Source organism: Pygocentrus nattereri, chromosome 7 (genome assembly GCF_015220715.1).
Source record: "Pygocentrus nattereri isolate fPygNat1 chromosome 7, fPygNat1.pri, whole genome shotgun sequence".
NCBI classification, from domain to species: domain Eukaryota; kingdom Metazoa; phylum Chordata; class Actinopteri; order Characiformes; family Serrasalmidae; genus Pygocentrus; species Pygocentrus nattereri.
The window spans coordinates 15,808,656-15,836,452 of NC_051217.1; the positions used below are offsets into that span (position 1 = coordinate 15,808,656).

Consider the following 27,797-nt stretch of genomic DNA (forward strand, 5'->3'; position numbering starts at 1 on the left):
ACCACACTACTGTCTGCTGAGAATGCCCCCGGCCAGGCCTCAACAATCACTCTCCATATGAAAACAGAATATATACAGGAAATCCACTGTGTTCAATTCTTGTTCTTGTACTTGCTGGGCTTTTAGAGAACAAAATAGTGAAAAAAAAAGAAAAAAAGAAAGCAAATAGCACTTTGCACACAACACTGAAAGCACAAAACCCCTTACAATTATCTTAGTGTGACTCTCAGCACTGTAGGGAGCTTTAAACTGCCTGCATATATCCTCAGACAGAAAGAAAACAGAGCCTTCTACACAATCAAATATAAATTTAGCAAAATATCAGCATCCATTAAATTCTGACTCAAAGTACACAATCATTACAGGGTGTCTTCTGCACATGTGGAACACAGGGCCTAATTATTGATTTCAAAAACTAGGACAGCAGTCTTTATAAAAAGCTGCTAAAACATGCTGAAAAGATTGCAGAGTAAACCATGGAGCTGTAATTCTTTACATTTCACACACACAAAATAAATGAATTAAAAAATGTCTCCACTAAACCAGTCCACCTGCTTTGCCATTCTCTCCAAACAGCTCTATCAAAAACTGCCATAAAGCACAGTTTCTGAAGGGAGGGGATCATGCTCTGCTTCAGAATTCCACAGTACATGTTGGAATTCATGTTTCCGTCAATGAACCACAGCTCCCCAGTGCCGGCAACACTCATGCAGCCCCAGACCATGATGCTACCACCACCATGCTTGACTGTAGGCAAGAGACAGCTGTCTTGGTACTCCTCATCAGGGAGCTGCCACACATGCTGGACACCATCTGAACCAAACAAGTTTATCTTGGTCTCGTCAGAGGACATGGTTCTAGTAATCCATATTCTTGGACTGCTTGTCTTCAGCAAACTGCTTGCAGGCTTTCGTTTGCATCAGCTTCAGAAGAGGCTTGGGACAATGGCCATGCAGACTGAGTTGAGGCATTGTGCAACGTATGGTCTGAGCACTGACAGGCTGACCTCCCACTTCTTCATCCTCTGCAGCAATGCTGGCAGAGCTCATGCGTCTATTTTTTTTAAGCCAACCTCTGGAAATGATGCTGAACATGTGGACTCAACTTCTTTGGTCAACCATGGTGAGGCCTGTTCCGAGTGGTACCTGTCCGGGAAAATCCCTGTATGACCTTGACCACCTTTTTATAGCCTAGGCCATCTTTGTGGAGAGCAACAATTCTATTTCTCACATCCTCAGACAGTTCTTTTCTAAGAGGTTCCATGTTAAATATCCAGCGGCCAGTATGAGCGAATTGTACCCAAAACTTATGCCGAAAAAAGTTCTACTGAAATGCACCATAGAGTCCCACAGGAAGTCATTCTTACCTGTGGCCATCAAACTCTATAACTCCTCCCTCAATCTGTGATACTATGGTTCATCTGTGCAATATTCAATACCAAGTTGTACTGTTCATATGTGTAATAGTAATATTAATGAAATAACTTTTTTTTTATTATGTATGCAATAACTCAGAAGTGCAATAATTTGAACTGCTTTATACAGTATGTTTCATATTTATTCTAACAGCCACTGCCACTTTACTGCTTTTGTAAGAATTTAAACATTGCAAAATACATATGCATATTTCTCTCTTTTGTTTGAAATTATTAAAGTGTTTATCATTTTACATAAACGGTTGCAACTGTATTAACTGCAATTTCCCACTGGGATCAATAAAGTATTCTCAATCTGAGAAGTGGTTGGTTAGTGTAGTGGTTAACACCCCTGCCTTCTACCCTGTAGACTGGGGTTCAATCCCCACCTGGGCAAACACACTATACCAATAAGAGTCCTTGGGCAAGACTCCTAACACTGCCTTGGTCTGCCTATGTAAAAAATGATCAAATTGTAAGTCGCTCTGGATAAGAGCATTAGCCAAATGCCATAAATGTAAATGAATACACCAAATTTAACAGCCCTACTCCCCATTCACACCTGGAACATGTTCACTGTGAGGTGGACTCACTTGTGTTGCCAGATATTTAGACATTAATGGCTGTGTGTTGAGTTATTTTCAGAGGACAGTAAATCTATACAGCTATACAAGCTGTACACTGACTACTTTAAGTTATATCCAAGTTTCATTTCTATAGGGTTTAGTGTTGTCCCATGAAAATATATAATAAAATATTTGCAGAAATGTGAGGGGTGTACTCACTTTTGTGAGATATATATTTATTACTTAATCAGTGTTGTTGGAACAAAACCTTATATCTCCAAAATAGTAACTTTACAGGAGAAGGAAAAAACATACTCTACTTTTAATGTAAGTCAAAGGAAGCAGACTTTGCCCCGTTGGTCCATTCTTCAATAGGTACTTTCAAATTATGACAGCAGTGATATATTTATATATATATATATATATATATGTGTGTGTGTGTGAGTGTGTAACTGTGAACTGTGTGCAGATATAAGGGCTGAGACAGAAGCAGACGAAGTGAAGGCAGCGTCTGTTGGAGTTTTGCTGAGGGAATTGTAGGAGAGGAGCAGAAGACCTTAACTGCCAAGTGTTAATTAGAGCTGTAGAGAGGAGGGTTACACAGGCAAATCAGCAGCGTTTTCTGCTAATGCCATTTGGGGCTGGCATGTCACAACACGCTGCTTACCAACACACACGAACTTACACACGCACAGAGCGGCTGGAGGTAGGGCTGCATGATATTAACAAATACTAGCATTGTGACTGTATGGCTGTATATATTGCTCGTGTGATGCCTTTCAATGTATTTAAAAGAGAAGGTGTTATTTCGTCTAAATAATTGCACTTTTGTTGGATTACATGAATAACTTGATTAATCAAAACTCCCACAGAAACGCTCATCTGGAACTGAGGTCAGGATACATATTTAAAATTATTACAACTGGTCAAGAGTTTATTTGCATATTGTAGCCTTCTCCTTCTCCTTACCATATGTTTTAATAATTTTTTACCATATGTGACATTGCTTGACAGAGGAATTTGTTTTTAATTTGTTTCAGGGCCACTCAGAAACACAAACGATCCCATTTGAGCTTTAACCTACTGCTATACAATACGCTGTAGAATAAAGTGGACAGATAATAATGTGCAACAAATTGATCTTGTATGTATCAAATTTGCTTCATTTAAACTTTTTTAGTTTAGTTTAAATTTAACTTGTTGTATTGTAGCAATTTATTTCTTTTTCATTTGTTGACAAATTCACATTTTCTTTCTTTTGCTTTGAACCTCAACACATTCTCCACAAAAAAATACAATAAAAATACCTCTTTTTACCTTCTGATACCTGATTCCTCATTATCTGCCGATGATACGGAGAAAAGACTCTGATCTTAACTCTAAGTACTTTAGAGGTGTATAGAAATTCTATCATTCTAGTTTTAAATGTTTCATTTTGGCAAAAGCAGCAGTCTAGAGCATACTAAGACTGAAAGAATGGCATTTAGTGGTTGGATAACTTCATTTGAATGGTTTCAGACCTAAAAAATGATGCTGACATGCTGCATGCTTGAGCATCAGAAGTTGCTTCAGGTGTCTGTATTCTCTGATGTTGATATCGATGGTGTATTTCAGTTCCAGTTCCAGTTTTCAACAACACACCTCAGACATGATGCAATATATCCTAAGCTTCTCTTTCAAGTCCTGAAGGCTTTTGCTACACAACATATACACGCTGTCTCTTTCTTCTTCTTCTAGTACAGAAATCTCTGCCCGAATAGGATGGCTTGGAAGGCTTGCTGGACTAACAGATTTCCGATGGGCAGAAAACACGGCTTTTACATTCAAGCTAAAACGATTTGCCAGGGTCACGGGCATTTCACGACCCAGCATTTGCACTGTTGATATTGCAAAACAGTGTTACAGAAAGCGTAATTCCCTTTTACATAAGCAGTTATAAAACATGATATAACTGCTCAGTGACACTGTTATATCAGTCTCCAGATATAAGGATATTACAAAGTCACATTGACTATAAATAACTCCACTACGTGGATTTCACAAATCTAACACACCTGATTCAATCTAAACAGCCTATAATTATGATATTATTTGAGAAAACAATGCAAAAATGTGTAGAAGAATTCAGGACCTGAATTATAAACTCTGTGTGATGTGCTGAGTTTCGAAGTCTTAAGGTCAGAATGCTGCTGGAACATCTCAGATATTTATAAATTCAAATTTCAATCAATTTTTTTTATTATTTTCATAGAATTTTTAATATTTTTTTAAGGCACAGAACATACAAATAAGACTGGAGGAACAATTTACAAATTGGTGGTGAATTAAAACATCACATGAAGCATAAGACTTTTATTTTGGTCAAAAAAAAATATTTGAATATTGTTACATCCCAAAATCTATGCAGTTGAATCATCAACTACATATTCAGACTGATATGTTCAGACTCACACTCATTTTCACACCCTTGTTTAATTTATGAGAATCTTCATCTTCATACGAATGCACATGAATTTAACTGAGTTTCCTGAATGTATCGACTAGCCCTATTGTATGTGCTGAAGAGGGAGACGGGCAGGAAATCAGCGTCTCTGAGAGTGAGCTGGTCTGTTTTTGCCCTCAATCTTGTGAGTGTGATTGTCTTTGTGTGAAATATGTCTCAACATGTAGAAAGAGAGAGCGAGTGAGAGAGAGAGAGGGAGAGAGAGTGAGAGAGAGAGAGAAATCACGTGAAAAAGGGGTCGCAGGCGATAGAGGGAAGCAAGAAAATGGTAAATTCCTCCAGGGAAACAGGTCAGCCTCTCCAGACTCACACCTTATTATTGAGGACTGGCTAAGACACATACTCAGCAGAGTTAGAGGACGCAGAGGAAGGACACCAGGGGATCAGGTTTACAGTCATGTGCTTCAAGCTTGAGCCCTACAGAGGCCGGGGGAGCGGGTAAGGGCATAAACACAATGGCCCTTCATTCATCGAAGTTATGCATGGTCTGATCATAGAAAGGCAGTTTTGTTATTCATCAATTTATATATGTATATATATATATATATATATATATATATATATATATATATATATATATATATAAATCACTTAAAATAGAAAAACAATACTATACAAATCCAGTATAAAAGTGAATGTATTTATTTTATAGGCGTAAACTCTAATTGGTATAAACAAATACTGCAATTATTTAATGTCCTATTTGATGACATATTACACTGTACTTTTGTTTTTTACTGTAATACCGCCAAAAAAAAATCAATAACTATGTTGATTAGAAATACTAGAGTTGAATGCTGCAGAAAGAGGCTACGCTAAACCATCTATGGATCATGAGTGAGCAACTTGAATACAGTGGCATAAATACAAATACAAAATTGCATTCAAGATGCTATAAAAACACAAAACACAATATAATTGAACCATTTACATGGCCAGGGCCCACCAGCAGGCCCAAGGTTTTATTACACACTGCTATAACCTAAGAATAGTTCATCCAGTTTGCACTGAAGTCCCTTTACTTACTAAATAATGATTAGTATGTAATAATAAGTGTGTAAGAAGCCTGTGGTTTTAAAATACAAGTACAAAAATATGCATCAGTTCAGGCCACAATAGGTCATCATCATCCTTAGCAGTCTTACCTACACTGTACTGGTTTTGCTAACTTTAATAACGTACCTGAAGTGTGCACTGTGTCACTGTATTATCTACAAAAATACAAATATTGGACTGGACTGGGCGTGTGGTATTAGCAGTAACTGAATGTTAAGTGGCTCAGATCAGGATCGGGCCAAAAAAACACTTTGATGGGAACATCTCTAGAGACTAGAGAATGAAAGGCACTGGGGGTGATATGAAGCTTTTCTGATCTTGGAGTGTCGGTGGCAGTAGGAGTGACACAGGGCATGAGAGATGGAAGCATGGCTGCAGGGAGCTGAGAGAAGACTGGGTAAGACAGTCTGTGTAAGGTGAGGGGATGGGGACAAACGAGTGTGCAAGGGCACTGATGAAGGAAAGAAGTGAGGGATCAGGGTGAAGCTGTCTGACTCACCTCTGGTACATGACCGTTCAGCTCACTGTCAGCTAAGCTATCCTGAGGCTATTTAAACATTTCATTAGAACGTAGGTAAGTCAGTCCATGGTAATAAAGAACACTGCTGCAGGCACATATTACAGGATAAAAGAAATGAAGTCCCACTTTCTGGTACCAACAGTAGTCTCCTAAAGCTTGGACATGGTTCACTGCAGCAATCAGACCTGATACTAAACCAGTGATGCTGGTCATAATACAGTCCTATTCCACCAAATTGACAGTGGCTTCAGATTTAATTGACAGCCAGTGCAAAATCAACAGTGATATGAATGGCAAACAACGTTGAATGACAAATATTTTTTCAAATCAATAGTAAACGAAAAATGCCTTTTTGCATAAGTATTCACATAAACACATATTGGATCTGGCTTTGTAAGTTTAGACAGCAGGGGGGAAGATCCTCAGTAAGCTCAGCTGATCTTAGCACCGACCTGCACAGGCATTACTGCTCATCTCAGTAATGATTATGACTGTTTCTTTCATCACTTTCACAAATTCAACAGCCAACAAGGGAATCTGAAGGGATTAAATGTAATTGAATTAAAGGTAAACAAACATCCTCAACATGTCTAGATTAAAAGGCCCATTTCATTAAATAATGTTTCAAAACTTACGTCACTCTTCGGTTCATACGGTCTTCATATAAAACCTACAGCTTGTTTGTTTTGTTACAACCCTGATTTCAGGAAAGTTGCGGCACTGTGAAAAAATGTACATAAAACACAGAATGCAATGATGTGCAAATCATTTAAGTCCTATATTTAATTGAAAATAGCACAGAGACAACATGTCTAATGTTGAAACTGAGAAATTGTATTGTTTTTTGAAGAATATATGCCCATTTTGAATTTGATGCCAGCAACACGTTTTGAAAAAAGTTGGGACAGAAGACTGGTAAAGTTTTGTAATGCTAAAAAAAAATAGTTCTGAAAATCAAGGATGCTGCATCCTCTGGGCTAAAGAGGAGAGGGACCATACAGCCTGTTATCCATGCATAGTTCAAAAGCCAGCATCCATGATAGTGTGGGCGTGCAATAGTCCACATGGCTTGGGTAACGTGCACATCTGTGAAGGCATCATTAAAGCTGAATGATATATACAGGTTTTGGATCAACATGTGCTGCTATCCAGATGACGTCTTTTTCAGGAAAGGCCTTGATTATTTCAGCAAGACAACGTCAAACCACATACTGCATGCATTACAACAGCATAACTCATTAGTAAAAGAGTCTGGCCTGACACTGGTTTGACTGCAGTCCAGATCTGTCACCCTTTGCCACATTATAAAACAAAAAACACAAGCAAAAATGCAAAAAAAGAAAAAAACAACAACAAAATAAAAACATTTAACTCAATGAATGAGTGTTGTTAATATAAGAGGTCATTCAACCCAGTGGTAAACATGTGGCTAATAATATCTATATTAATGATATGTATGCATCTGCACTTGAAAAAAAAAAAAGTTAAAATGTGCTTATGTCTACAAACGTGTGATTTTGTAAATGTGCATGAGATAAAATGTGGGATTTTTAATATAGCAAAAAAAACAAACAAAAAAAACAGATCAGAGGGTTGAACATTTTTGTAAAGCAGTGTATTTTAGGCTGTACTCAGACTGCAGCAGCTAACTGTCTCCTTCTCCTCCCCGTTAGGAAGCTAATTTAAAGGAGGGCCGCTCCGCTCTGACACACACAGCGGGTTTAACACACACTGCCATGCTGTAATAGAAGGCTCTATTCAGACTAGATCATACTTGGCCCTTTCTGATGATAATTCCTCCAGCTGCCTTTGTTGCAATTGCTAGTGTTTCCCTTTTTGTTCGCATATATTGAGATGTGAATAATTCTGAAGGAGCTTGTGTGCAGATTTGTCGGTCTGCCTTTCTGAAGGGTGAGGCTCTGAATGTGTTATCCTGCCAACTCAAACTGTCAGGTCTCTGGATGCTGATATTGGATATAATAAGTGGACACCTGCTTATCAGTGCATGGCTAATTATCATCCATTCAGACCTGTATACTGATCCACACATCTCTATAGGTTATTATTGAGTTATATTAAATTTGAGCTTAGTTGACTATTTTCTATTGTGAAAAAAAAAGCTTGGTCCATTGTTTTGTTTATCAAGGCTGCCCAAGTGGGAGCTCAAGGGTCAAAGTTAGCCCATGATGAGATTTGACTGGATCAACCAGAAATGTGCCCTAAGCCCATCCTCTCACCAAATAAAAGAACAAAAAATGTTTGTACTATATGCATGAAAGGCAGTTGAGGCCAAAATTTCCACACCTAGGCTAAAGACATACGAGCGAGCGAGTTATGAGCCAGGTTAGGTTGGGGTTTGCATCCACACATACTTCTGAATTGGTCCAAAATAATCCAATAAAATTAAATCAAAATGAATAATGGAGAAATTTGAGAGACAATTATGCTTTGAGTCACTCTGAGGACAGAGATTTACATCCACACTGACCACTGGAGTATGAGAAGGATGTGTGTGCCTGTGTGTGAGTGTGTATAAAGCTCTATGAGGCTGAAGGTGTAGTGTGAGTGGACTCTAGCAGTAAATCTAATTATGAAGACAATCACAGCTTATAAACCCTCAAGCCTGGTGTTAACATCAAAGCCCTTTCATCATAACCTGCTTTCTTCTTATGCTCCTCTACAGGTCAAGACGGTGAGGTGAGGCGTGTGTGCTGAAAGCAGCTGATATTGTTAGCCTCACTCTAGATCATATCTCAGCTCTGAGGCATCACACTTTCCTAGATGCTCAGCCAGTGAAGTGATGGGATACCCCTTTCAGGGTCACTATCATGATTGTGAACATAACAAACCTGACCAGAAAACAGCTTGCACATACAATGATGTATATATATATATATATATATATATACGAAGGGGGGATCATGCTCTACTTCAGAACATCACAGTACATGCTGGAAATTATGTTTCCCTCAATGAACCGCAGCTCCCCAGTGCCGGCAGCACTCATGCAGCTCCATGATGCTACCACCACCATGCTTGACTGTAGGCAAGAGACAGCTGTCTTGGTACTACTCACCAGGGTTCCGCCACTCATGCTGGACACCATCTGAGCCAATCAAGTTGGTCAATCAATCTCGGTCTTGTCAGACCATAGGACATGGTTCCAGTAATCCATATGCTTGGACTGCCTGTTTTCAGCAAACTGTTTGTGGGATTTCTTGTGCGTCAGCTTCAGAACAGGCTTCTTTCTGGGACGATGGCCCTGCAGACTGAATTGAGGCATTGTGCAACATATGGTCTGAGCACTGACAGGCTGACGTCCAACTTCTTCAACCTCTGCAGCAATGCTGGCAGCACTCATGTGTCTATTTTTTGAAGCAAACCTCTGGATATGACACTGAACACGTGGACTCAAATTCTTTGGTCGACCGTGGCAAGGCCTGTTCGGAGTGGAACCTGTCCTGGAAAACTGTTGTATGACCTTGGCCACTGTGCTACAGCTCAAGTTCAGGGTGTTAGCAAACTTCTTATAGCCTAGGCCATCTTTGTTGAAAGCAACAATTCTATTTCTCACATCCCCAGACAGTTTTTTGCCATGTTGAATACCCAGTGGCCAGTATGAGCGATTTGTAGCCAAAACACCAAATTTAACAGCACTCCTCCCCATTCACACCTAGAACCTTGTAACTCTAACGAATCACATGACACCAGGGAGTGACAATGACACAATTGGGCACAATTTCAACATGTTCACTGTGAGGTTTACTCACTTGTGTTGCCAGCTATTTAGACATCAATGGCTGTGTCTTGAGTTATGTTCAGAGGACAGTAAATGTATACTGCTATACAAACTGTACACTGACTACTTCAAGTTATATCCAAGTTTCATTTCTATAGGGTTGTCCCATGAAAAGATATACTCACTTTTGTGAGATACCATGTGTGTGTGTGTGTGTGTGCGTGTGTGTTGTAAGTTTCTGGTTAAAAAAAGGCTTATAAAAACTGGCAAAAAAATTCAGCTGTTGGACAATTTGTCTGTAAAGAATTCAAAATTGTTATACTCATCATAAAACTCAGGAATTCCTAATACACACACATTTTTGCCCTCATGGTAAGCTAATATTTACAATAAAAAGAAAATATGAAGAAAAACAATTACCAAAAAATAAATTAATTGAATATGGAAATGTCATCATAGGCTAACATCGAATATTTGTTACAATGCAGGTTGTCACGATTGGCCCTCCCAGTCCTGTCCATGTGTTCGTGTTGTGTTTTGCTCTAGTCCATGTGTTTTCTTTGTTTTGGTTTAGTCCAGCCCCCTTGTTTCGTGACTCCACCCCTGATTGTCTCCACCTGTGTTTCCGCCTGTATCCTCGTTTACCCTCTTGTATCTAAGCCCTGTGTTTTCCCCGGTGTGGTTGCAGGTCTTTGGATATAGGTTTGATGCGTGTATGCTTGTTGGATGTACTGTTTGTTCTGTTGGAACTGTTTGTCTGTTTTGAGGTTCGTTATGTCTGACTCTCGTGCTCTTCGTGTTGGATATATGAACCTGGACTGTCATGACCACAACCCTGGATTTGTTCATCACTCCCTGGTGTTACACAGGTCATATGGTTACTATGCACTGGTTATTAATTACAGGCTCTCTATAGTTGGTATAACTCTGACTTTGTTATGATGCAGTTGTTCAGTGTTCTAGACATACTGATGACACCCTTGGTATACTCAAAGTGTAGCATATCATGATCTAATGTATAATAATAATAATAATAATAATAATAATAATAATATTAATGATAACATATCATTGTCACCCACACACTCCTCAGAATGCTAGGCTAGTGTACTGCTCTCTCAAAGCCAGGGGAAGCAGTCTGAGCCCTGGCATTAATCAACATAACCCATGCTCTAAGAGAAATGAATTAAAAAGCTTAGGTCTGAAATATTAATCGCTGTTTACTGTGCTAATTTTCCCTCTGCAGGCAGCCTGGCCTGAGGGGGCTGGCTCAAAATGAATTGTGTCGTTAGTGTCGTTGCCATGGGAGCAGGTTGCTATGGGATGGGCGTCACAGTAACGGATGGAGGTTTGACCCAGCGGTGCCTGCTGAGAACAGGAACAGCTGGTTAGCCCACTTGGCCAAGCTGGTCCTTCGGAAACAGGACAGCAGATGAGAACAGGCATGTGTTCAATCAGTCAACTGGCTGGACAAAGCGTACTAGATTTTTTTAATGTGACTATTTTATGGAGAACTAAATTTTCCTTGCTTTTTGGAATAAAAGAAGGTAAACAATGTTAAAATTTAATCCCCTAGTTCATATAGAGTATATATGAAAAATTGACCTGCTAAAATAGCTCTGTTTAGAATCCTTCACGGTTGTGATGTCACAACCATGGATTTATTTATATATGTTTGCCCTTTAGGGGAGTCATAGGTAATCAGTGATAAGGAGTGTTGTACTGCAACCTGTAGCAGAGTTATTGCACTATAAGATGTGGAGAAAACAATTAAATGTTATGCTGTTCCTTGCTGTTAAGAAGCAAGTGGATCATTGTAGCCTTCCAAAGAAATGAGACATCTGAAAGGAGCAGCTGAAAGTTTTTTCTCCTGAAGGTTTCAGTCTAAAATTTTACGGTTTGTTTTGTACATTTTAGCCCAGAATGCTTTTGGAAAGGGCCACAATTCACCGCAGCCAATCACAACAGAAGTAATTTAGTCATAAATTCATAAATGCACATTAACAAAAACAGCCTTTTTAATTTTAAAGGATAAAGAGAGGTAAGAAAATGAATTACTACTGTTTTGGTACACAAAACCAGACACATTATACATGGACTTGAACCAATGGGTCTTTTAAAACTTCTGAAATGATACCTGGTGCAATGCACCACAAGAAACTCCTACCTACTCAAGCTATAATTGCATTTACTGTGAAATGTGCAGCTTGTCTGATTTCTTATTCAGTGAGTGTCGGGACAAACTAGTACTTCATTTACCACCTTTATTACACAATTATAGATATACACACCTGCCTGATCAATGAAATTGGATTTGCTCAATTCAACAAATGAATAGCTAAATGAACATCGGGCACATTCACTGGCCTTCACATTAAAGATGATCGAAACACAAAGTTTTATTCTTTGATCAGCAAGAATTACTTAGCGTGTCCTAATTCCTTGTTGCAAAGAAGTACAAACTGGCTTAACAAAATGAAACAAACATGCAGCTCAGGTTTGCAAGCGATCCTTCTGAGGTTTCAAGGACACTGAGATTTTCAGAGTTTCATGCCTGGTCATACACTCTGTGGGGTCACACGAGGAGAACGGCAGCTACTAGGGTCTATCTGCTTCTCTCCATCTCACTGAATATCTCTGAGTATCAATCTCTCTGTCTCTCCCTTCCTAATTTCTTTTGTTCTCTCTCTCTCACTCTCTCTCTCTCTCTCTCTCTCTCTCTCTCCCTGGCACTTTGTGTCATTTCTTTAGTGTGCTTTGTTGGACTTTAATCTGTGAAAATGATTGTCATGCACTGAATGACTGCCAGAAACACATAAACAAACAAACATACACTCATTCTTTTGCTACAATGTCAGGATGTGGGGCCATATGTAAGTATATGTAGTACATGTAGTAATAATAGTAGTAAATAGTAATCCATCCATTGTCTAAGCCGCTTCTCCGTCAGGGTCGCGGGGGGATGCTGGAGCCTATAGTAAATAGTAATGGTTGAATCTAAATATCTCTTTAATAGAACCTTTCCAGTAATGCGAAATAGACAAACAAGGTCAAAACTAATCTTCCAGAAGATAGGAGAAAGTAATTGGAATATCTGTCTTAAATGTGCTATAAAGCTGATTCCAAGACTCACAACACTGCAAATGTAATAACAGTATGTCCTGTATACATTATGTACATATAAGTTCTATACGCAATAATATTTTTGTCCCAAATTGTCTCTGTTTGTTGCATAATTTAAAAACATCAACTGTAATTTATATTATGTGAACATTACATGACAAATAGACCAATAGAAGTGGTCTAAAATGACTTGAACCTACTATTTATACATTAAGTTACAAGAAAGTTCCCTTCTTATGAAAAGCGAGCATTTTGAAGTGAGGTTGTACTGACAGCAATGATAATGTATGTATATGTAGTGAGAATTTTCCAAGAAACTGTGAACATAACTACTATTTTAACATCCAAAACCAAAAAGAAACACAACTTTCTTTAATTTCCCTAAAAAAAACAGGACATTTTCTGTAAATGTACACACACAACTTCCAATCACATACTGTGACTGTCTGTGTAGATGTCATTACATATATTGGCCTCTCATATTTTGCTTTAAGCTATTTTGAATGACCTCATCATCACTGGTTGGGTAACTAAGAGCCGCACACTCAATTACACTTTCTCATCAACAGTCTTAGCTGACTGTACGCTTTCTCTTCTCTGAAGCACCTCTTTACCTCTACGGAGGAGCTTCTGACCTCTACAGTTCTCTCACTCTCTATTCCTCAAATGTGTCCTGTTCCTCCTTCTGTCTCCCTCTCTCTATCTTTCTGTCTCCCTTTTTACACTTTTCTCCTTCTGCCCATCAATCTTCTGCCAGCCTCTAGCCTGCATCTACCTCTCCGGGGGTCCCCATATGACCCTCCTTCCATTTCAGCGGGAGTGCCTACCCTCTCTCTGTTTCCATTCCTCCATCTCTCTCCACAGATGGTGGGCCATGTGGCAAGCTGGCAGCTCGACTTATTATTGCCCCTGTCGTGCCCAGAGAGAGGTGGGCATCAGGGGAGAGCACCAAGCACTGCTGTCCACTACAGGTGAGCCTGGCACACAGTGTCCTACTTCCAAACCAGGCTACAGTTAAAACTATGGAATCAAAAGGTTTTCACAGCAGAAGAATCAACTTCAGCAACATCAGGCCAAACTTTCTTCTCTAATTAAAGGACTAGTTTGACAAAAGATCAGTTTAACACAAATGTGAAGTTATCATAAATTTAGCCAAGATGTTTTTGGTGAGAAACTAGAAAGAACCTAGATGAATAAATCTTTGTAAGATTTGAGATGTTGATGCAGTCTTAACGCTGAGGCTTGACTACATGACTTTTACACCAATTTTACCCCAGTCTTTACCCCAGTCTTTACCCCAGTCTTTACCCCCGTTTGGCTCAGACTGTGCTGGTCGGCTAGATTTTTTGTTCGCCTGGAGTCGATAGGTGGAGAGGGAAATGTACATTTAAAACTCTTCAAAAACATCACATTCATCACATTTTTACATCCATGCCCCTCAATTAAGCATGTTTATCTGCTGCTTCTTTACTGTGTCAGTACAAACAGTGGCAAAAACAGCAACAGCGAGTCACTCTACGTTTGTTTATTTGCGTCCCCTGGTAACAGGAGAGTGAGTGAGTTTGCGTGAGCTTGATGCATTCGGTTTGGTTCAGCAACAACTTATAGGCTGAGTAGTGTGTGTTCCCAAGGCATTTATGGTGTGATCCCCAATATTTCAGTCCCTCAAAATACCTGCAGAAACCAGTGTGAGATGCCCTGTCTTTTTATAACCTACTAGGACTTTAAAAGTCATGTAGTGTACCCAAGGCTTTAGATAAGTGTGTGAGGCATAGCCATGCAGTTTATATGATGCTAATTGTGGTAGATAAGCTTTACTTGTTAGCTACATTAGCCTCAGAGCTCCAGCATAAAAGGGGAAAATTAGATTTTTTTGTTGAACTACTCCGCAAACATGGGTAAAACCATGGGAAATGTCAGCCTCGGAATTCTAACAAACTGTATTGGTAACAGTAACAGTCTAATTCTAAAGAAAGAACAGCTTAATTCTAAAGAAAACCCAAGTGATGCATGTTTCCTACCACAGAAACATAGCGAACAAGAAGTTTTGGCACTTCTCGAATTAACACCAACAAACCGTATCTGTTTAATAAACACAGTAGCAAAAACATCTATCATACCACTACACATTACAGAACAAGATGTTTTGGCACTTATCAAAATGAAGTCTAACAAACTGTCTCAGTAACAGTAACAGTCTGTTTAACTTTCAGGAAAATGAAAGTGATTCAACCCTCATACCACAGAAATGTAGCAAACAAGAAGTATTGACACTTCTTGAATTAACTCTATAAAAACCGTATGTTTTATAAGCACAGTAGCAAAAATAGCCTGTTTAATTCTAATGGATAAATAGAGGTACAAAAATCATCCCATTAAAACTAGGCCGATTTTTGGTATATAAAACTGCACAATACTACACGTCTACGATAAGGGTGTAGGCCTATCTCTGGAGAATGGTTTCATGGCATTTTATGTCATATTTGCTACACAGTCAATGTAGCATTTCACCTTTAAACAGAAGACATAAGAAAAAAAGAAAAAGATATGTTCTATGTAAAATATTTATCATTATATTTTGACATTTTAAAGAGTTCTTTCTTACAAAAAGATTTTTTTATATACAAACAACAGCCAAAAACCTCTTTACAGAGCTTACAGCACTCTCATTCACCAAGCCAGCTCGTACTCACCTTCTCTTGGTACTGCCTGCGTGAGGAGTCCAGTGACTGTATCAGTGCTGTTGCGTGACCCACGAACATGGCGTAGCACGTCGCTCCCACGATCATGCTAAGGATGGTCAGCCACACATCCGTCATGCCGACCGGCGGGTACATGCCGTATCCAATGCAGAGCATGTGGCTCATGGCCTTGAAGAGGGCATACGAGTACTGCTGACCCCACGTATTGTTCTGCAGGGGGGAGAGAGGGACACAGACACACAGCCACAGGCTATCACACACAGTCCCCACAGCCTCTTCACTGGATGGCGTACAGGGAAAGGTCAGCTAGCACTCAAGCAGCACCGTCTCAGAGGGTACATGCCACCTGGGGCAGCCTCGGCAGGTGTGCCCATAATGTGGCATTCACAGCCCAGTGCACAAAACGTGTTAAGTATGCAGTGGAATTCAAATTCTTCAGCTGAATGGATGAACAGTCATTGAGATGCACCCCTGTACGCCAGGGAAAAGGAAAGTCTCCAAAGTAAGAGACAGCGAGCAAAAACTAACACAATTGTTTTTTTTTCTGAAGTCATTTAAAAAGTTTTTGAGATTACATTTAATATTTTTTATGCAAGTGACCAGCACGTCTCAAAAATGGAAACTTTGGCTCCAGCCAAACTGTCAGCAGAGTTAGTGCAAATGTCACAACCTGCCCCGTAGGTGGGGTTAGTTGTGACAGACGGAGGGGCAAGTTGTAGAAGTCACTAAAAATCTGGTAAATCTATACAAACACTATTAATTCAACACAGTTCTATGCTGCTTTAAGCATTTGTAAAAAGATGGAGGGGCTAGCTGTATCAGATGCAAAAACATCTAGTAAGTTCTAGAAATAATTAAATACAGTTCTTTGTATAACCTAGACGAGCTTTACAGCCTAAACACATTAAAAAATGCATCAAAATAAACATGATCACTGATTAGAGAACGTGTCAAACGTGATTCATTTTGACCACGAAGTAGAAGAGCAAATGTTAACACAATAAAACTGAAATATACAATATTGTAGAAAAATCTTAGGCACAGAAGTGTGCTGTAAAACCAGTAAGTTTGTCTTGGCAGTAAGTGTGCTTTTCCCTGTAAAATACCATGTATTTATGTTTATTCAAATATATATAAATACAGAGTGACATGAATTTCTTGCTTTCCAAAAACTACCTGACTTCTTGTGAGCCAGGCTGAAGAACAAAGTTTGGGTCCAGATTTCTGCTTGATGTCCTCATAGATTTGTTAAATTCCCTCACCAGCACACACGATTTAACATAATGAAGGACAGATGAGCCAAACTGGAAATGGATGATGACCGCAAATAATACTGAGCTGCTACAAGGAAAGGTTTGGAACTGGTTAAACAAACACTGGCATCAATTATGTATTAGAAGCAAATAAATCATTGCTAATCAGTTAAACAGCATTTAATACATATTTTCTCAGGTTCCAGTTCAGGTTGCACCTTATTTTATTTATACCTTATGACATCTGTAAGACATTTTTATTAATCTGCACATAAAAACTTTTATTGCTAGGAATTAATATGGGGAAAAGAACCTCTTACATCTTGCAGCTTAGTTGCAACACTGTGTTAAAGTTAACTCTGCGTATGGAGGCTTAGTTTAGCCTGGCCAGCTCTCATTGTGAATTATTGACATGCTTCAACACAGTGCTATATTAGTCCCACCAAGAAAGTGAGCCAAATAAAATAGATATGAATTCTGGGACTGAAACACCGCCGTGGTGGTGGTGTGTAAGTGTGTGTTGTGCTGGTATGAGTGGATCAGACACAGTAGTGCTGCTGGACTTTTTAAACACTGTATCCGCTCACTGTGCGCTCTCTTTCCTACCTTGTCAATCCACCTCTTAGATGTAAAACAGAGATGATAACTCATCTGCTGCTGCACAGTTTGTAAATAAGTAAGTAAATTTTATTTATATAGCACATTTAAAACCAAAGTGCTTCACAATAAAACAAAAAGGATTCCCACCTTCCGAACACCACTACCATACATTCACACAACAGTGTACAGACCTCAGTCCACACTGAACGCTAATTGATAAAAATCAATTGTGTTGGTCATTCTCTTCATCAGTGGTCACAGGACACTGCCCAGAGGATGTTGTTGGCTGGATGTTTTTGGTTGTGGGACTATTCTGTTGACACTGAGGTGTTAAAAACTCCAGCAGCACTGCTGTGTCTGATCCACTCAGACCAGTGCAACACACACTAACACACCACCACCACGTCAGTGTTACTGCAATGCTGAGATTACTCCACCACTCAAATAGTACCTGCTCTGTGAGGGTCCATGCTGAGAGAATCTTATTGTGAAAATTTACAGGTGAGGTTGCTATGGAATCATGAGAAGACAGCTTTCTACTTGATTCTGTTTTACTGCATGCTGTACAGCAATTGACACAATGTTGACACAATCTGATCGGTGGGAAATGACAAAATCCCTATTTTCGTATCAGGGCACTAATAAAGAAGTACGTCATTTTTAGTGTCCAAATCTAAAAGTTGAATTTAAGAGTGATTCTGAGTGCACTACAATCTTCCATGATGCTCTCTGAACTTCTAGAAAACATTATAAATGGATACCAATGTCCACTGTAAGTTACTAAGCAATGAACAGAGGAACGTTAGCTAAAGTGAATGTTTCTGTAAATGTAACAGACCCTCTAAGTCTTTGGTGAAAAACTATAACACCGCAGCTCTGTCCAGTCGCAGCTTACTGTGATCATGAGCCAATGAATTAAATGTATAGCCGAGTTACGTTTTCAACTTTTTTCCCAATCCTTGCACTTTTCAAAACACTTTTCTAATGTTAATGGCTAAAAGTTAAAAGCCAACTTCAGCCTTACTCAAACAATCATGATGAGGACGAGAATTATTGATTTATTTTTGCTGCTGTTTAGCAACCAATTCATTCTGATCACAGCAGACATTTCACTAATAATAACAACTTACTTCACAAACCATTACTATGTTTCTACTTTCGTACATAAAAAAAACACATAACTTATACAAAATATTAGTTAACCTGCAGCCTGATTGGTTAAATTCTGAAGAACAGGGTAACCTACATGAAATTTGTTGCTCAAGCATTGCGGTTAGCAGCTATGATGGCTAAACAACTAAACAAATTGGAATTAACCAGAAATTAATAGAATACAATTCAGCAAACAAGATGGGCTGTGAAATGCTTTACAGACTGCCTTTAGCTTTGTTGATTAAATGCATCCATGTTACATTTTACCCTACGTTAGGTGGTGTCTCGATCTCCCCAATGTTTTAGAGTAGAAAATAACAATATAATATAATATAATATAATATAATATAATATAATATAATATAATATAATCATTTCATGAGAAGAAGACGAAGAATCCAAACCTGTTCGTTAGGCTTCCAGCACTGTGTGCCTGGACCCATAAAAATACTGTGAAAATGAATTTGTGAATGAATGGAGCTGTGAGACATAAAGATTCAGCAGGAAGAAGAAAAAAGTGGGTCAGCTATTTAGAAAGATGTGAAATTTTTGTGCGTCTCTAAATGAATAAATTGCCCTTTTTCTTTGGACCAGTGTGGAAGTCTGTGTGGAATCAATATCGGCTCTCTCCTGAGGAGACGTGTCCAAATTGCTTTCAAACTCATTTCTACAGGGGCAAAGCCCTGAAAGAGAGCCTATTAGAGCTTTCAAAAAAAAAAAAAAAGGGGGGGGGGGGGGGGATGATGACACAGTGTGATAATGGTAGAGCCATGTTAGGAAAACTTAGGAAAATCTAAAACACTCCAGGCACCTCAGATGAGCACATGACATGCTCAGTCCTTATTGAGGAAAGGTCTAAGAACTCTGTAGCGTAAGAAAAGGAAAGCAGGACCATCAATAATTTCTTTGACTTGTTTTCTTTAGTGCTAGATGACTGGGCTTATGGACAGACCCAGCTTATGAATAAATAGCTTTTATTATGGATGTTATTCATTAAATGCAAGTGTGCCAGACTAAAAATACCAGGCCAAACAAGTGGAAATGGCCCCTCTGTGGTCACCTCCTCAATGACAGCGTTCATCATCCCAAATCTGCTGCAGTGCATTTGCTCTACCTGTCTTTGGCGGCCTACTTTCAATTGGATCAGCTTTGTTAGCTCAGATGTGATTTGTGTGATGTTTCTGCTGTCCTGTAAGGTAATAACATATCACTATTGTTCCTCCGAGGCCCGCAAGCTTCCCTGAGCCTCAGCAATGAACTCTGCTGAGAAATCAAATGTCATGAGAGGCTCTTCTTTCTGGGCCCATGGCTGGCTACTCCAGTCCGTCATCCAGGTGATTCGGGGTCATACCTCAGGTGTTTGGTGCCTTGGTTATATAACCGTAAAGGGAACTCAATTACCAGGTGGAGGAGGGCCTGTAATGAGACCAGGCTCTCTCCTCACTCTCTGAGCACTGGGGCCTCTTCAAATGTTACACCACTTGACTAACAATAAGACAAAATTAAAGCACAGCACAGGTGCTCACTGGAAAATTGTCAATACTTGACTGATATTGAATTAAGGTTTTAAAATAAATAGCAATCTTCTTTACATTTTTGACCCCTCAATTTCCAGGTTTATTAACTTTATGGCCGTCAATAACAATTATATAGCAATCGGAAAATAACCTGCTTTTAGTCAACTGAATTGGATTTTTTTTTTTAAAGGTCAAACAACATAAAATGTATTAACTGAATCATAAGAAATCATGCAGAGCCTTTCAACAATTAATTCACTAGTTAATAAAAATATAAGTAGGAATGCCTTTAAAAGGACCTCATTGAAATGTATTATGGCTGTCAAAGTTAATGCATTTTTAATGAATGAAGTTCCCACATTTTGCCAGTTTGACCCTTTTAACTATCTATAGATCTGGCCTGAAGCCCAGCTGCTCATGGGCTGTATATTTCTATGACAGAATTTAAAAAAGTACTGATTGATGGCTCTCTTCATGAAACCAAAGTATCATTTGGCAAAACAGCATTGATTCCAGTAATATCACTAATGTTATAGCACTGGAGGACACCTGTAGACTATGCTGGACAGGGCTCGGGAGAGAACTAGGGACAAATCAACCAGCGGCAAACTAACAAAGCAACAGCAGAGTTCCTCTAAAAACAAGATGTAGTGAAATGAGAGTGAGGGGCCAACAGTTGTGTGGGAGCTGGAACATGCAGCCACTGGTCACCATGTTATCAGTGCTCGTTGCTCTCACTTCTCCTTATTCATCACAACTGCGTAAAAACAGAATGCATATTTTATGACATGCAAGCTACTCCGCGTCTGATTCACAAAACTTTCGTATGATGTGGAAAACAACTGAGATTTGAGGCAAATGATGAATCAGCTTTTAACAGTGAAATCAAGCACCAGCCTCATCTTTTACACGATTGTGTAGTGTGATTATAAGGGCCATTGTAATGAATCATTATTGCCATGTTAACCCTGCTTACTAGTTCATGTTGATAAAAATAATGTTATTGAATTACTGAAAGTAATAAATACACTCCAGTAAAGCTTACTTTGTCCACTTCTATGGCTGTAACAAATTGCACTGCTTTTTAAATGGAAAAGGCTCTTTCTTTAGAGTCAAACTGTACATATAGACACACACACACACATGTGTGTGTATATAGTCAGGCTTTTGCAATAGTTTTGTTCTGATATTGCTGCTGTCCAAAAGGTAACTTTACAGGACAGGAAACAACTTCCTTTAAATTTGAATCTTCTTCTTCTTTCGGCTGCTCCCTTTAGGGGTCGCCACAGCGGATCATCTGCCTCCATCTTGCCCTATCCACTGCCTCCTCTACTTTCACACCAACCATCTCCATGTCCACCTTCACTACATTCATAAACCTTCGCTAGGGTCTACCTCTTCTCCTTCTACCCGGCAGCTCCATCTCCAACATTCTTTTACCAATATATCCACTATTCCTCCTCAACACATGTCCAAACCATCTCAACCTGGCCTCTCAGGCCTCCTTTAAATTTTAATAGAAGTAACAAATGGAAAAATGAAAGCAAATCTCAACCATCTCTGTTGACCTGTTCATCATGAAACTTTACCATGACATACAGATCAACTGTCTTTTCAAATTATGCCAGGAGAGGTTTTGTCCCGAAGTCAACTATAACGGTATGTTTACATACATAGTTTGTGCATATAAGTGTGAATTTATTAATAATCATTAATAAAGTAACCTTCAGTAAATCATTGTTTGCTATCTAGAAATCAAGCTTAACTGAGTGATCATGGCAGTCATATTACATTTGACATGGCAGTCATTTTTGCAGTCCTTACGTTTAAGGTGTATTTTTCAGTAACTACTACTAATTATTTAGTGAGTACTATGAAACTAATGCAAAAGTTATATAGTTATGACAGTAAGGAATGGAATGGATCATTAGCGATGGGTTATTAACACACTTTGCCAAATACAGTGCTTGCTGAGATAAATACTGTCACTGATGCGTTTTTCATTTCTTTGCATTATTGAAAAACTCCAGTTAACATTTACCTTGTGTTAAAACTTAATTATGAATGGGGCAGCAAAAAAGCTTATTACATCTACTTCCATTACAAGGTTTTTCTTTCTCCTATAAAGTTTCCATTTTGGAGATATGAGGTCTTGTTCTGACAGTGACGACGTGACTATATTACATTGAGCAAAACCAGACATCACAAAAGACGGCCTTTTTCTCTTCTCTCAGTTTGTGGTCGTACGGAGGCTCAGTACTGACCCAATCAGATGAGAAGAAGATGAGATGGCTCGGGCTCCAGTGAAATGTGATTAAGACAGGCTCTGCTGGAAAACACTCACCACCATCTTGTTTTTGGAGACCCAGCAGTCAGCGGGAAAGTCTTGCAGCATGGGCACCAGGAACTGCAGGCAGCCGTCCCAGTGACACAGCAGCAACATCATACCAATCAGATTCACTATCCGCACCATTGCACTGGCCAGGTCGTAGGTCATATGGAAAATCTGGGGAACAAACAGAAGATCAGTACTCGTGAGGTCCACTTTAAGCCTAATAGGTCCCAGCATTTTAGCTGAATAACTGCATTTATTGATCATCTTTTGCAAGTAAACTGTACAAGCTGTAGATATGCAGAAAGCTTCCTCTGTTTTTGGAATGTGATTCTTATTAGTGGAATTGGTGAAATTTGTAAAGATGATTCCAAGTAAGTAGAATGTAAACTCTGCTAAGGGCATTTTACTTATAACAGTACAATTTCCAATATGATTTATCACTTTACATTTACATTTACAGCATTTAGCAGACGTTCTTATCCAGAGCCAGTTACAAGAAGTGCTTTGTCTACTACAGAAAGTACCTTTGCTAGTTACCAATAGGTTAGAGAAAAAGACAGTCCTGAGCTCAGATACTGCTAGAAACAAAAGTCACTTAAAACATATGTACACTACTGTTCAAACATTTGGAATCAATCAATCAGTCTCATTCACTAAAAAATTCTTCCTAAAACCCACTTACACAGTTTTCATGCAGACATTCACCAGTGTTTTCTTATTTGGGGTTTGTTCTTAGGTAAGAACAGAACCTACACACACTGAACAGCACAAAGGTGTGAACAACTCTTTGCTTTAAGATCACATCATGACTGTGATGTTTTCTTAGGACTTCACCAAATTACATTTACAGAATTTTGCAGCGGCTCTTATCCAGAGTAAAGTTTGATCACTTTACACAGGTAGGTGAAGGTAGTGTTAGGAGTCTTGCCCAAGGACTCTTATTGGTATAGTGTAGGCTGCTTGCCCAGGTGGGGGATTAAACCCCAGTCAACAGGGTAGAAGGCTGAGGTATCACCCACTACACTACACCAACCAATCAGTTAGTTAAGAAAACACTTAGCAAGTGATTGGTGAGTGAGGCCCATTGTACTCAGTAATATAAAAACGACCTGGCAACATGGTTGGTTGATTTTCTAAGAGAAAATTAGTTGACACATCCTCTACATTAAAGAATCTTAAATAGAGCCTTTTCTGCATTTTTTGTGCACGATTTTAAGTTATTTGCATATTATTTTATGTATGGAAGAACATACAATATAAAATATCAAATGTGCCATAGCGTTTACCATGTTTTATGTGTTTTTTTCTCAAATATGTTACATTCAGCAAATAAACAGTAATTGTGCATTAAGATGTGCAGTAATTATTAACTTCTTTTCACTCAACAAAACATCATTTGACCAGGGGTGCCCAAACTTTTGCATATGACTGAGTATGTGTTAACAGACATTATAGCTTTACAGTTAATTTGAATTGCATATTTCCCAAATTGAGTCAAATACATAACTGACACACAAATAAAATGCATTATATTAAGAGAATTATTGTCAAATAGAAAGATGAAACTGTATATATTTGATCAAATAATATATTAATATTTATATGTTTAAATGTTTTACAGCATTTAATGTTGTGTGATATAAGAATATTAATGTGGCAATTTCTGACACATTTAAAATAAATTAAATTAATCACTTCGTTCAGTGTTGAATTATAGTGCTAATATGCTAATATATGTGCACGTCCTTTTTCGACCTTTCAGGATTGGAGGCTTTTAAACCTGTTCAAGGTCGTATTCCTGGCTGTGCTGTGTAAGCTTTGTCCTGTAACGGGTCAGTTTATGTTTCTGTTAATCTGCTTCCAATTCTAGGCCACTGTGTACTCAGTCGCAAACAAGCCTATGCATGTAATGACCAAACCGCACTTATATAATCGCTGTTCTTTTTCTTTCTTTTAGCAGATGTCACTAATGGATCTGCGCACTCTGACTGTGTTTAAGTGCACACGTGTGTAAAATGTGTCACTTCAGAGCCATGAGGTGAGAATACAGCTTACAGTCAGCTGGGAAACAAGGTGGCTTCATCACATCACTAATGAATCTCTTAAACAATGACAACAAAGGAATAAAAAACAGAGGACTGGGAGGGCGGGAGAGAGAGGGAGAGAGAGAGAGAGAGAGAGAGAGAGAGAGAGAGAGAGAGAGAGGATGAGAGAGACAGAAAGAAAGAGGAAAATAGAAGAAAGTGAGAGAGAGAGAGAGAGAGAGAGAGAGAGAGAGAGAGAGAGAGAGTAAAGAGAAAAGGGTGAGAGATAAGATGAGAAAATAAAAAAATGAGAAAGCAGGAGAGGAAAAAACAGAAAAAATGAGAAAGACAGAAAAGAGGTTGAGAGACAGTAAGATTCAAGATTGGTTTATTGCTATATGTATTCAGAATACAGAGCAATCAACATACAATGAGAAAGAAAGAAATAGAATGAGATAAAGAAGAAAGAAAAAAGAGAAGACAAAAGAGAAGAAATGGAGAGGGAGAGCACGCGCGAGAGAGAGAGAGCATGCTGTTGAAGGCCAAGGTCTGCTAATCCTAATGATAACTGCCCCTTGGGAAGCTCCTGGACGCTCACGACAGGGTGCTGGGTGTTAATGGCCTCCACAATTTAAAGCTACTTAATCCCATTGAGGCTGTGGCATGCACTGTTAACTGCATCTCTCCATATTAAAAGCCACTCAACAGCCTTTAAAAACACACTGCTTAAAAGCTTATAGCTGTGAGGGATACTCTCACTCGCTCTATTGTTATTAGGCAATAGAAGTGCCTTATAAATCAGCTTCAGTTATGGAATATGCTGCCTCCTGCTTTTCCTTTCTCTTGCCCAGTGCTAGCACCTGCGAACTGCCACCAGTGTGACTACAGTCCATATGCTTTTTCTTTTATTTCTTCTTTTTTTTTGTACGCATGCCAACACTCAAAGAGATATGGGCTATTTTAACAGCATGGAATGCACAGCCATGACAACATTCAGAATTTCTGAATAATTTGAACTGTGGCCTAAATATACTAATATACCCATTGGCCAATTATTATAAATACCTACTTTATGCTTCCTTTCAGTGGCCACTTTATTAGAAACATGTACTTTATAATTCCAATCAGTGGCCACTTTATTAGAAACATGTACTTTATAATTCCATTCAGTGGCCACTTTATTAGAAACATGTACTTTATAATTCCAATCAGTGGCCACTTTATTAGAAACATGTACTTTATAATTCCATTCAGTGGCCACTTTATTAGAAACATGTACTTTATAATTCCAATCAGTGGCCACTTTATTAGAAACATGTACTTTATAATTCCAATCAGTGGCCACTTTATTAGAAACATGTACTTTATAATTCCATTCAGTGGCCACTTTATTAGAAACATATACTTTATAATTCCAATCAGTGGCCACTTACCTGATCAACACAGCGGGCAATGGAATTTGCAAGTTGTTGTCCCTGTTATTGCTATTTGTTTGACCGGTCTTTTAGAAATGAACATAGCTATGCACACAGCAATCACTGCTGTAAGACAGACCTTTGTTTGTTAAATACTTGATTTTTGTAGCTTAGCTGCCTTTGCCCTTTGTGGCTTGGGTTGCACATGATTAATTTAAATGGAAACCTTGGTCAAAACGATGTGTTTCACTCTGAAACAAACTATCATTTTGTTACACATTTTACAAAGTATCCTAACATTTACCAATACAGCACAGCAATATAATTAAAATATATATCAAATAAAGTTTGATCATGTTGTGGAGCCCAACTTCACTTATAGTTACTGTTACAGAGATACAAGGTTTTTTATGACATTTATGACGTTTTGTTGATTTTCGAAGTGAAAATAAGTGAACACATCCTCTACAGAGGACATGATGATATGGCACATTGTGTATTTTATGTTTCATTTAAAACTGTCAAGCCTTTGGGCCCTTCCCCTGCTGCACACTCCCCACTCTAAAGTTCCCACGATTCTCTGGACTCACACCATGGACTCGACCAACCATAGACCACTTCCTAGACCCATGTCACCTGATATTTGAACCGTTGTCACCTGTGCCCTATTACTTCGCCATGTACAAATACCTGTCTGGTTGTGTTCTTAGCCAACCTGAGCAGTTGTGTGTACTGAGCGTTCATCTCTTTACCTTCCCATCTCATTTCGCTTTTCATGCCTTTGGATTCCCCTTTTTGGTATCGTTGCCTTGGTCAGATTGCTGTTTTGGCTGTGACCCACGCATGTGTTTGACCTTCTCTTGTCGATTAGCTCCCATGTTTGTTCTTCTACTCTTTGCTATTCTGACCTGATCTGGTTTGGAAACTTCTTTTGTTAAGCCACTCTTTGTTAATAAATACTCTTTGAACTTTTATGTCTGTGAGTGTCGGGTTAGTCGGCCTAATGTTCTAAAAAATAAGTAATTATACGTTATGATTTTTTAAAATTAAAAATGCACTAAATTGTGCGCCACGATTTGCTGTAAAAATGTAATATAAGTTCTCCAAAGAGGATGTGTTCACATTTTACTTTGAAAGTCAATAAAAGATGTAATCTGACTTTTAAATTCTATAATGGAAGACATTATGGGCAGCCATGGAGGCAGCTTGCAGATCATCGAGTGAGATACCAATCCCCAGCTCGTAAGGACGAGAGCCAAGTGTGCACAGGATGGAAAGTTCCCTCTCTTCTCGGATGAGAGGAGACGTCAAGCTACAGAGAAATCACCCCCCCCCTGCCACACACAACACGCACACACACTGTCTCTCTCAGCGTTCGTTCAAAGCGTTTAGCCACGGGTGCATTTACATCATCTGAGCGGAGTCGTCCGCCCGACTGCGCCTTTCTCACTCAATCTACCTAACACACTCCCACACTCCTCTCCCCATCCTCACCTCCACAGCTGGGCTCCAGCATGCGCCGCCGGTTTGTTTTGCAGAAAGCTGTACCCTCTTTTCAAACTCTGTTGTGAACACATTATCTGTGTGGAAAGCAATCCCACCCGACGCCAGCTCCTCCGACTGGAAGTAAGACGCTGTTCTGTAATGCTAACTAGCTGCCGTGGCATTCTGTGTATGCATTAATTACAAAGTGTTGCATGACAAAGTCAACCTTGTGCTTTATCTCTTCATTTTGTATTATCATGATGCAATACGAAGAGGGAAACAGAAGAGAGAAGGACTCTAGAAATAAAGAACCGTCCCTGAGTCACTGTCTACAGACTTCCAACAGACCTCATGTAAAATCTACTTTACAAGAGACACTGCTTGTCATGAAGA

At 39.0% G+C, this 27,797-nt stretch overlaps 1 protein-coding gene across 1 annotated transcript in view; it reads right to left on the reverse strand.

The window, feature by feature from the left end:
- hcn4 (hyperpolarization activated cyclic nucleotide-gated potassium channel 4) overlaps positions 1-27,797 on the reverse strand; it is a 128,607-nt gene that overhangs the window by 43,825 nt on the left and 56,985 nt on the right. The window contains exons 3-4 of the mRNA XM_017720663.2: positions 22,490-22,651; positions 15,615-15,833 (exon numbers count right to left, since the gene is read on the reverse strand). Of these exons, the coding sequence (XP_017576152.1) occupies positions 15,615-15,833; positions 22,490-22,651 (381 nt within the window). The remainder of the gene's footprint in view (positions 1-15,614; positions 15,834-22,489; positions 22,652-27,797) is intronic.